This window comes from Staurois parvus, unplaced genomic scaffold (assembly GCF_062004578.1).
Source record: "Staurois parvus isolate SC_StPar_1 unplaced genomic scaffold, SC_StPar_1.0 ptg001220l, whole genome shotgun sequence".
NCBI classification, from domain to species: Eukaryota; Metazoa; Chordata; class Amphibia; order Anura; family Ranidae; genus Staurois; species Staurois parvus.
The window spans coordinates 1,514,973-1,527,240 of NW_028319016.1; the positions used below are offsets into that span (position 1 = coordinate 1,514,973).

General features: G+C 48.8%; 1 protein-coding gene across 1 annotated transcript in view; it reads right to left on the minus strand.

Annotated features, from left to right (window-relative positions):
* Window positions 1–12,268, minus strand: part of TSPAN13 (tetraspanin 13) — a 93,216-nt gene that overhangs the window by 14,486 nt on the left and 66,462 nt on the right. The window contains exons 4-5 of the mRNA XM_089660248.1: window positions 10,403–10,516; window positions 7,100–7,213 (exon numbers count right to left, since the gene is read on the minus strand). Of these exons, the coding sequence (XP_089516374.1) occupies window positions 7,100–7,213; window positions 10,403–10,516 (228 nt within the window). The remainder of the gene's footprint in view (window positions 1–7,099; window positions 7,214–10,402; window positions 10,517–12,268) is intronic.

The window sequence follows — 12,268 nt, forward strand, 5'->3', positions numbered from 1 at the left end:
GCTTCAGAGAGCCTTTATATTAGTGCAGAACACTGTACCTTTAATTTAAATGCCCTTGGAGTCTGCTGGGGAAGAGAAATAATACTGTCAGTCAGTATGACATGCAGATGAGTGCCATCGATCTTAGAATCACCGCACACTTCACTCATTTGGGCAGTCATGGGGCCAAAACCAGAGTGTGGAGCCACAGTGTGGCGGTGGAGGCAGCAGCAATGGGAGGCCATACAGCACCCTATGACAAAATGGAACCCACCAGCAGTGTGAGGAGACCTGAAAGTGGCACATGGCAGAGTGTGGCGATGGAGACAGCAGCAATGGGAGGCCGTACAGGGACCCATGACACACTCTGGACCTGGCAGCAGCATGAGGAGGTGGTACAGGGGCCCATGACAGATTACGGGCCTGGCAGCAGCATGAGGAGTCGGTACGGGGGCCCATGGCAGATTACGGGCCTGGCAGCAGCAATGGGAGGCCGTACAGGGACCCATGACACACTGTGGACCTGGCAGCAGCATGAGGAGGCGGTACAGGGGCCCATGACAGATTACGGGCCTGGCAGCAGCATGAGGAGTCGGTACGGGGGCCCATGGCAGATTACGGGCCTGGAAGCAGCATGAGGAGGCGGTACAGGGGCCCATGGCAGAGTGGCGGAGCGTAAGCAGCTAAAATTGAAGGCCATACAGAGGCCTATGTTAAAAAGTCCCCCCAGCAGCAGCGTGGGGAGACGACTATCAAGAGTCCAATGGCAGAGTGGCGGAGCAGAAGCAGCTTCAATTGAAGGCCATACACAGGCCTAGGTTTAAAAGTCCCTCACAGTTAATTCCAATAACGAACTCTACTCCTCCGTGCAATCTACTTACAAGACCCTGGGCAGGTCTGGGTCCAATTTGTGGTAAAGACTGGTTTTGTTCAGCCATGCTTGAGCGAGTAATAACAGGTCTGTGCTGCCCTTTGGTGTCTGGCTTAATGCGCACAACACTGAACGTCCCAGCGTTTGTCAACGATTTGCCGTTAAGTGATGCAAACCCGCTGAACCACGTTCATGAGGAGCCGGTACAGGGGGCCATGAATCAGTATGGACCTGGCAGCAGCGTGAGCAGATGACAGAGGCACATGGCGCAGGGTGGCGGTGTAGGCAGCATTATTCTGAAGCCATACACAGGCCTAGGTTAAAAAGCGGAAGCCGTCAGCAGCGTGAGCAGACGACAGAGACACATGGCGCAGGGTGGCGGTGGATGCAGCAGTATTCGGAAGCCAAACACAGGCCTCGGTTAAAAAGCGGAAGCCGTCAGCAGCGTGAGCAGACGACAGAGGCATATGGCGCAGGGTGGCGTTGGAGGCAGCAGCAATGGAAGGCCATACAGCACCCCATCACAAAATGGAACCCACCAACAGTGTAAGGAGACCTGAAAGTGGCACATGGCAGAGTCTGGCGATGAAGTCAGCAGCAATGGGAGGCCGTACAGGGACCCATGACACACTCTGGACCTGGCAGCAGCAAGAGGAGGCGGTACAGGGGCCCATGGCAGAGTGGCGAAGCGTAAGCAGCTTAAATTGAAGGCCATACAGAGGCCTATGTTAAAAAGTCCCCCCAGCAGCAGTGTGGGGAGACGACTATCAAGAGTCCAATGGCTGAGTGGCGATCCGGGAAGTCAGCGTTGTGATTGCAGATGCAATGCAGAGATTCTATGAGGTGATGCCGTGGGTGCGAAGAAGATCATATACCGTCGTACTTCCATCCATAAGACGGAACAACCTGCGAACCGGGAGCTTTATTGCCCTGACCCGCTGAGCAGCTTCTGGGATACCCAAGAGGCCCATGGCAGAGTGGCGGAGCGTAAGCAGCTTCAATTAAAGGCCATACAGAGGCCTATGTTAAAAAGTCCCCCCAGCAGCAGCGTGGGGAGACGACTATCAAGAGTCCAATGGCAGAGTGGCGGAGCGGAAGCAGCTTCAATTGAAGGCCATACACAGGCCTAGGTTAAAAAGTCCCCCCAGCAGCAGTGTGGGGAGACGACTATCAAGGCCTCCCTCTCAGCAGGTGTGAAAAAGGCCACCATTTTTGAACGGTAGCGAGGGTCCAACAAGGTGGACAGCCAAAAGTCATCCCTCTGTCTGATGGTTATTATTCGGCTGTCGCTACGCAAGCAACCGAGCATGCTATGGGCCATTTGTGCCAAGGAATGCGAGGGACTCCCTGCCTCCATCTCCACAGCATACTGCCACGGTGCGTCTGGGTCCTCTGTCTCCTCCTCCTCCTCCTCTACCAGATGCTCCTGCTCCTCCACTCCTGTCCGCTGAGTGGAAAAACCACCCATTTCACTCAATAATTCCTGAGCACCAATGTCCTCCTCTACCTCCTCCTCTTCTTCCTGTCCTGCCCCCACAGGGGTCATGTGGCGTTGAGATCTGTGCGCCACGTCTACCGCACCCTGACCAGCCATTGTTAACAGCATTTGTTCCAGGACGTGCAACAGAGGAATGACGTCGTTCATCCCATAGTCCTGCCGACTCACGAATAGCGTGGCCTCCTCAAAGGGCCTGAGCAAGCGGCAGGTGTCACGCATGAGCTGCCAATGGCTGACATCTAAGTTACACAGGGAGTACCTTTGTCCGCTTGTAACATCAGGAAATCGGTGATGGCCTTTCGCTGTTCGTAAAGGCGGTCTAACATGTGTAGGGTTGAATTCCACCTTGTTGCAACGTCGCAGATCAGGCGATGCTGTGGAATTCTGTTCTGCCGCTGCAGCTCAAGGAGGGTGTGCTTTGCGGTGTAGGAATGGCTGAAATGCATGCAAAGTTTACGTGACATTTTAAGGATGTCTTGCAGTGGGATGGTGGATTTTAGGAACCGCTTGACAACCAGATTGAACACGTGAGCCATGCATGGCGCATGGCACAACCTTCCTTGACGCAGAGCAGACACCATGTTCTTTTCGTTGTCGGTCAACATGGTTCCGATTTTCAGTTTGCGCGGAGACAGCCATCTGTCGATTTCTCTGTTCATTACACTCAGAAGTTCCTCCCCTGTGTGACTACGTTCGCCAAGGCATACCAGGTGCAGCACAGCGTGACACCGTTGCGCCCTGCACATGTGATATGCCGGTCGGGTAATGGGACTTGGCACGGGGGTGGCGGCTGAGGACATGGCGGAAGAAGAGGTGGTAGAGGCGGACATCTTTGCCGGACCAAGGACGTGCAAACGTGGAGGCAAAAGCGGCGTGACCTGTCCAAGTTGCTGGTGCGGCTGTGCCGGCACCACGTTCACCCAGTGGGCCGTAAATGACATGTACTGTCCCTGACCGTAGTTACAGCTCCACACGTCGGCGCTGCCGTGCACTTTGGCAGAGACCGACATGCTCAAAGACTGGCCCACCATCTCTTCTACATGTGAATGCAGGGCTGGCACTGCCTTTTTGGCGAAGAAATGCCGGCTTGGCACTCTCCACCGCGGCGCGGCACAAGCCATCATTTCTCGGAAAGGTGCTGAGTCCACCACTTGGAAAGGGAGGGACTGCAGCACCAGCAACTTGGACAGGAGGACGTTCAGCTTCTGCACCGTCGGGTGCGTGCTCGCAAACTGTTGTCTCTTGGAAACGGATTCCAAGAAAGACTGCTGACGGAATCCGTGAAGAGGAGTAGCAGGAGAAGGAGCATCAGAACGAGCGGAAGATGCCAACGAGCGACAACTCCCCTCAGCAGAGGTGTTGGAGCCTTGACTGGCTGATAGAGGGCGATTGACGTCGGGTGACGGAGCAAGTAACGGAGCGGGTGATGGAGCGGGGGCTGGGGCAGGCAGAACCGCCGTATCTTTATCACGGTTTTCCCAGGCCACCGAATGGCGACGCTGCATATGCTGACGCAACGCTGTAGTCCCAACATTGGCCCCCTGGCCACGCTGGACTTTCTGGCCACATAGTCGACATACGGCTACGTTTACTTCCTCGGGCGGCTTGACGAAAAATTGCCACAACACCGAGTAGGAAACTTTGCCCCCGCTACTCCTCACTGGCTGACTGCTACTTCCTGCGTGCACACCGGCACCACTACTGGCCGTGGTGGTAGGCTGCAGTGGAGCTGGTGCTCTACTCCGTGGCCGTTTGGCTCCACTGACACTGCTGCGACCCTGCTGCCTCCTGGGCAACCCACCGACTGTTTTGCTCGCTGGCAAGCTGGCACCCTCTTCTCCTGATGATGCGGAAGCAATAGCCTGATGACGACGAGGCTGCCAAGTGCGATCAGCCTCATCATCATCATCAATTAGGGTCTCCGCGTCACTACTAGCCCCCTCGGCTGCGTGTGGGTCAGGAGACAGACCTGTCTCTAGACCGGCTACCGAGCCACTCTCCTCGCCACTACTTCTTCGCCTGGCTGCTGAAGAGGCGGATGTCTCCCCCCGTTCCTGACCGCCCTCTGTTAGCTCTTCCTCACTGTACAGTGGGGCTGAGCCCACAGCATGCGATACTTCGCTTGGTGAGGGAACACCAAAGGACAGGGGCAGGTCAAGGACACGCGATTTCAGTGGGCTTGCTCCCGGGCCATGCCAACTAACGGTTGTGTCTGACGTACCCACCGACCGTTGGCTGTAGGTGTCAGAGGTGACCTGGGAAGAGGAAGACGACCGAGCCAACCAATCGATGACGGCAGGGTTGTCGGTGGAGACACGACCGCTGGATGACACCGGGAGCACTGGCCTCTGGCTGCGACTAGTGCTGCCTCGACCCCTTCCTCTGCTGCCACGTCTGCTCGCTCCTGAAACATTGCCTCCTCTGCCACTCCTCTGCGTGTTGTCTGACATACTCTTTAATTCAATAAGCACCCCAAACATAAAACAGGATTTAACTCTTTGAACGTACAATAGTGGTTGTGAAGCAGAAAGTCAGTTTATTTTGCACAATCGGCAAACTGTAGCACCAACTGTGCACGACAGCCACCAAAAAAAAAAACGGTGTATGTCACTTTAAATTTTCGATTCTTTGATAGCTGTGGCCCTGAGTAACGATTCTGTGTCCCTGAGTAACGATTCTGTGTCCCTGAGTAACGATTCTGTGGCCCTGAGTAACTATTCTGTGGCCCTAACTCTGTCCCTTAATACACACAGGTCTGTCTCTCTTGAATGACCGGAGGCTAATGGAGAATTCTAAGATGGCCGCGATTTATAGCTCCACCATTACACAGTGCTGGCTGGCTGCTGATTGGCTAATGCGATCACATGTCATGAATGCATTATGGGTCAGCGCGCCTTGTCTGCACGCCTTCCCAGAGATCCCCGCCCCATCTTCTCTGTCCATTTTCTCCGTCGCCACACATGTCGCCACCATTTTTGGGAAAATTCGATTCGTGCATCCGAAGTTTGCTAATCTTCGGATTCGTCGCGAATAGAATTTTTCCAAATCTTCGGAACGAATTCCACTTCGTCATGTTCGATTCGCTCATCTCTAATTGTAATCATTCACAGATTTCACACGTAGTAAGCAGAGGTCACATGGTACAGAGCTATTCACAACAGCCTTGTACCATGTGACAAACTGTGACCAATCACAGCTCACACAGTAGTTCTCAATGGCTGCAAGAATGCAGCCAAAGAGAAGGAGAAATGATTGCTTTTACAGCCTTTCAGTGTATAAAAAAAAAAAAAAATCTTCATCACCCCCCACAAGTAGTACAGTGTCACCATGGTGACACTGTACTGCTAGGGTGACAGTATGTAAAAAACAAAAAACAAGGGCCCCCTCGTGTATTGAAATCGTATTGTTACTGTACTGTCTCCCATTGTAATGTACAGCGCTGAGCAAACTATTGGCGCTATAGAAATCCTGTATAATAATAATATAAAAAATGTTTAAAAATTATAATTTTTGGTTGTAAACTAATTTGGTTTATTAAAAAGATAATGGAATACATTTTGTCCAAGATTTATGATCAAATATTTATTTGCAAAATTTTAGAAGAAAAATACTTTTTTTTTAAATTTTTGGACTTTTTCATTTACGTAGAAAAAAAAAATAAAAATCCCAGCGGTGAATAAATACCACCAAAATAAAGCTTTATCTGTCTCAAAAAATGCTAAAAAATTCGAATGGGTACAGTGTTGCATGACCGCGCAATTGTCATTCAAAGTGTGGTAGCGCTGAAAGCTGAAAATTGGCCTGGTCAGGAAGAGGGGGGAAAGTGTCCGGACTGGAAGGGGGGGGAAAGTGTCCGGACTGGAAGGGGGGGGGAAAGTGTCCAGACTGGAAGGGGGGGGGAAAGTGTCCAGACTGGAAGGGGGGGGGAAAGTGTCCAGACTGGAAGGGGGGGGGAAAGTGTCCAGACTGGAAGGGGGGGGGAAAGTGTCCAGACTGGAAGGGGGGGGAAAGTGTCCGGACTGGAAGGGGGGGGAAAGTGTCCGGACTGGAAGGGGGGGAAAGTGTCCGGACTGGAAGGGGGGGGAAAGTGTCCGGACTGGAAGGGGGGGGAAAGTGTCCGGACTGGAAGGGGGGGGAAAGTGTCCGGACTGGAAGGGGGGGGAAAGTGTCCGGACTGGAAGGGGGGGGAAAGTGTCCGGACTGGAAGGGGGGGGAAAGTGTCCGGACTGGAAGGGGGGGGAAAGTGTCCAGACTGGAAGGGGGGGGAAAGTGTCCAGACTGGAAGGGGGGGGAAAGTGTCCAGACTGGAAGGGGGGGGAAAGTGTCCAGACTGGAAGGGGGGGAAAGTGTCCAGACTGGAAGGGGGGGAAAGTGTCCAGACTGGAAGGGGGGGAAAGTGTCCAGACTGGAAGGGGGGGAAAGTGTCCGGACTGGAAGTGGTTAAAAGCGATCTGGGTGCGTTTGACAGATGGTGAGGTGGCTTTATGTTGCCTCCGCACCACCTGACTGAAACCCATAATTTCCGTGCAATGCAGGCGATTGCGGCACGGTAGTACGACAATTCGCGTTTTAAATCCGATGTGAGGAGGTGACACTGGCCCCGTTGATCTTGGACTTCTCCCACATTGCTCTCCACCGCTTTAAAGGTTGCCTACCCCCTGATGTAAAGTTTGATTACTTCATTTGGGAGAATTTCCCTTCTCTCCCCGTAACAGCAACATCTCCCTAAAACCACCCAAGCACCATCTTACCTCTGTAAAACTGAAGAAGAAACCGATTCCACCCACAACTCTCAGCACCTTCTCGGCATGCCTCTCGATTATAGAGCCACACGTGTCACATTCAGCTTTAGATTGAAAACACGGCTGCAAGAAGAATGACTTGTTAGACTAGGTGTCAGAATCCGGAATCTGTACCAAATAGCAGTCATGAGTGAATCTGAGGAAATCGGGTTCATTGGGGGGAAAAAAAGAACATGGTCAAATTTCAATTTTGAACAGGAATTGCACAGAAGTCAATTAGAAACTTTTCTTTTTTTCATGTGCTCATTCTCCCCTTCCTGTTGGTGAGAATACTTTTGTTTTAAAGGTTTATGAAGAAATTGTGTTTGCTTGTTTGTAATATTTACTTTTTGATCTTTTAGAAAGAAGAAAAATTATCTATATGTATGCTTTGTCATAGGGGAATCTAAGGTCCTGAAGAAGCAGTTAGTTCACTGTGAAACGCGTTGACAGTAAGCCCATGACATGAGTGTTTGTGAAGCAACAAAATTCTTCTTACTGTCAAAATTTATGTAATCTATATGGATTGTAAACCTACCGTATTTTCCGCTCCATAAGACGCACAGACATTTCCCCCCATTTTTTGGAGTGTCAAGCCCAGTATTCCCGCCGCCGCGTTCGAATACCTGGCCGGCCACTCGGCTCTACTGTGCAGAAGAACCTGCTCCTCGGTCCTAACTGTTCCTCGGTCCAGCGGTGTCCTCACCGTCTTCTCTCCCTGGCGCCAGCATCTTCAGTGTGGGCACCTGGCTGTGGCAGCTTGCAGCTTCAAAGCCGGGTGACCACTGCGCATGTGTAAAAAGCGCTGCGCTTAGTGAATGGTCACCTGTTGTTTTCTGGGACCTGTCACGTGTCCCACAAGACTACGGGGAAGACAACTCCGTGGAAGTGGGAGCAGGTTCCTGTCTAATACTATATCTGCAGTCTCTGGTCATCTCCTGTACTGTGTCCGCAGTCTCTGGTCATCCCCTGTACTGTGTCCGCAGTCTCTGGTCATCCCCTGTACTGTGTCCGCAGTCTCTGGTCATCCCCTGTACTGTGTCCGCAGTCTCTGGTCATCCCCTGTACTGTGTCCGCAGTCTCTGGTCATCCCCTGTACTGTGTCCGCAGTCTCTGGTCATCCCCTGTACTGTGTCCGCAGTCTCTGGTCATCTCCTGTACTGTGTCCGCAGTCTCTGGTCATCTCCTGTACTGTGTCCGCAGTCTCTGGTCATCTCCTGTACTGTGTCCGCAGTCTCTGGTCATCTCCTGTACTGTGTCCGCAGTCTCTGGTCATCTCCTGTACTGTGTCCGCAGTCTCTGGTCATCTCCTGTACTGTGTCCGCAGTCTCTGGTCATCTCCTGTACTGTGTCCGCAGTCTCTGGTCATCTCCTGTACTGTGTCCGCAGTTTCTGGTCATCTCCTGTACTTTGTCCACAGTTTCTGGTCATCTCCTGTACTATGTCCACAGTTTCTGGTCATCTCCTGCACTATGTCCACAGTTTCTGGTCATCTCCTGTACTGTGTCCGCAGTCTCTGGTCATCTCCTGTACTGTGTCCGCAGTCTCTGGTCATCTCCTGTACTGTGTCCGCAGTCTCTGGTCATCTCCTGTACTGTGTCCGCAGTCTCTGGTCATCTCCTGTACTGTGTCCGCAGTCTCTGGTCATCTCCTGTACTGTGTCCGCAGTTTCTGGTCATCTCCTGTACTATGTCCACAGTTTCTGGTCATCTCCTGTACTATGTCCACAGTTTCTGGTCATCTCCTGCACTATGTCCACAGTTTCTGGTCATCTCCTGCACTATGTCCGCAGTCTCTGGTCATCTCCTGCACTATGTCCACAGTTTCTGGTCATCTCCTGCACTATGTCCGCAGTCTCTGGTCATCTCCTGTACTGTGTCCGCAGTCTCTGGTCATCTCCTGCACTATGTCCACAGTCTCTGGTCATCTCCTGTACTGTGTCCGCAGTCTCTGGTCATCTCCTGCACTATGTCCATAGTCTCTGGTCATCCCTGTACTGTGTCCGCAGTCTCTGGTCATCTCCTGTACTATGTCCGCAGTCTCTGGTCATCTCCTGTACTATGTCCACAGTTTCTGGTCATCTCCTGTACTATGTCCACAGTTTCTGGTCTGGTTTATTTTTTTAATAAAAAATATCAGTCCTGCTGCAGCAAGTTCTGTACATTGTACAGATGTGCAACTTTACAGGTAGTTTAAGGGGACCCCCCCCCCCGCATGATATTTAAAGGAATTTTCTTTTTTTTTTTTTTTTTTTTTAACTTTAACCCCCTTCATGCCTTAGGGTAGAACAAATCTTAACGCCTAAGAACAATTTTGCAACTTTGACATGTATTAGCAAAACCGTACATATCAACTGCTTTGTGCATCCAGGTGGATTATACTGCGTTTTTTTCAGGACAAATTGGGCTTTCATTTGGTGGTAAATGGTAATGGATATCTCCTGATTTTTTGTTTTTATTACCAAAGGAAAACTGACCAAAAATAGTAAAAAAAAAAAAAGCCTTTTTTTAAATTTAGCAGTATATTTCTTGATAATACCATATTCTGCCACCAAAGAACAACCCAAATTAATTTCTCCTGCTCCTAATGATCGTAGTGATACCACATGTGTGTATGTTAGTTGTTGTTTGTACCCATAGTACAGCACAGAAACAATAGTGCGCAATTTGTTTTTTTTATCCTGCCACTGATACGAAGGTAAAAAGTAAAAAAAAAAATCCTGACCGAAAAAAAAAAAAAAACCCTGACCCTTGACTCTGGCACAGACCTAGATCAAACCTTGATCTAGATATTTTTATTTAATTTTTTTTATTATTTCTATTTTTTTATTTTATTTTTACACATACTTGCTTTGTTCTCTCTGAAAGGAGAGGGAGAGAGAGAGAGAGAGAGAGACACAATGCAATTTTTGTTCCTCCATTCAGAGAGAGAAAACAAGGGGGGCTTAATCCATAAGAAGCAGAAATCTTTACTGGACTTTTACAAGTTTTAAATTCCAAAAAAAAAAAAAAATCTCCCACTCTTCACAATCACACCTTATCCATGTCAAAAGTACCTCTGCCTCAGTCAAAAAAAAAAAAAAAAAAAAGAAGAGGTTGATGTTTTTTATCAAGACAAGTAGTTTGGGAACCCGATTTAGTGGACAAGTAGTTTATTAAAAAATTCCCACACCCCCGAACTTCAATGGAATTAGAAACATTTGATCTAAAACTGTGGAAATTCAAATCTCATAAGCCTGCAGAAGAGGCAGAGGCTTCTGTTTGTGAAACTTACTGCTACGCAGGTTTCGCTGTCATTGATGCTGTGAAATCCGCAACAGTTGAGGTTTTTCTCGATGTCAGGTCTGGCGTTCGCTGTGTGGTTCCAACCCATCTCCAGGAGCTCATTCTGCAAGATAAAGAACATCGGCAATTGCTACAGTCAATGATTTTCTGGGTTTGCTCTGTGATGTCCAAGTGGGTTTTGGAAGTATCCATCATGCCCCATGTGATCTACTTCCATTGGTTTTCGGGCCACTATTAAAAGTTTTGCATTAATCCCCATAGGTTGCTCACATAAGCACGCATGCACGCACACACACACACACTGCAGAGTGAATGTCCCTTAAACTTGCCCTCCAAAGGATTTACCCCCCCCTCCTGACCAGGCCATTTTTTGCGATACGGCGCTGCGTTACTTTATCTGACAATTGCGCAGTCATGCAATGCTGCACCCAAATTAAATTTAAGTCCTTTCTTTCCCACGAATAGAGCGCTCTTTTGGTGGTATTTGATCACCTGTGCGTTTTTATTTTTTGCGCTATAAACTAATTTTGAGAAAAAAATATTTGACTTCTTGCGATTAAAACATTATTATTATTTTTTTTAAAAATCAAATTTTGTCATACATGTAGGGGAAAATATATGTCATTGCTAAAAAAAAAAAAAATCCCAATATGTGTAAATCAATTGGTTTACGTGAAAGATACAGAGTCTACAAATGGCGGTATACATACTGGATTTTTTTTTTTATTTACTAGTAATGGCATCGATCAGCGACTTATAGCGGGACTGACACTGGCCTGTGCGTCTTTTAATTTTTTGCGCTATAAACAAAAAAAGACCGGCAATTTTGAGAAAAAAAAAACAATATTTTTTACTTTTTGCTATTAAACATGTCCAGTAAAAAATTTTAAAAATCACAATTTCATAATAAAATTTAGGCCAAAATGTATTCTGCTCCATGTCTTTGCTAAAAAAAAAAATCCCAATACGTGTAAATTAATTGGTTTATGTGAAAGTTATAGCGTTTACAAATGGTGGTATATATATTTGGATTTTATTTATTTATTTTAGTAGTAATGGCAGTGATCAGCGACTTATAGTGGGACTGTGGTGGGCATTCTGACACTGGGGGGAACTGACTTGGTGTCACTGACATCCCCAGTGACACCAATACAGTGATCAGTGCTAATAAAAAGCACTGACATTATACTAATAGCACTGGGCAGGAAGGGGTTAAAATCTGGGGCAATCAAAGGATTAACTGTGTGCTGTTTCACATTATGTGCTGTGTGTGTGCTTTACACTGTAAGCACACTACTTTGTCTGCTGACATTGTTTACATACAGTTCTCTCCCCCGTCAGTAATACTCCGTGATCACCGGGTGCAGGCGAGTAATCACCAGCCGGGACCCGGTGACTAACGGCCAAGGCCGCAAATGGTGGTGCGTGTAGGGCTCGCATGCACTCCCTACCCGGAACTGCAAAATCACGTATATATACACATGTGAGATGGGAAAACAGCTCTCATTGTTTGAACACTGTTTGTGTGCAGTAAATTGTGTGGAGTAAATTAAATGTTCTGAAGTGACATTCTGCGGTTTGGCCACAAGATGCCACTGTTTTCCTAACACAGCCTCAGACTGCATAGATATTTCTATATTCATGACGAGGTGGGGTTTTTCACACAGAGTTTAGAGAACAGGAAGGAGAGAGACAGCAGCCATGTTTTGGAGGATGCTGAATGCAGGAGCCGTGTGAGCAGATAATCTGATGGCATCCAGGTGTGAGAACATCCCTCAGTAACCAGAGCTGCAGCTAAGTGAAGCCGATCGTGTCCAAGACCCTGTTCAGAGAAAGGAAGATTGCTGCCAGGAAT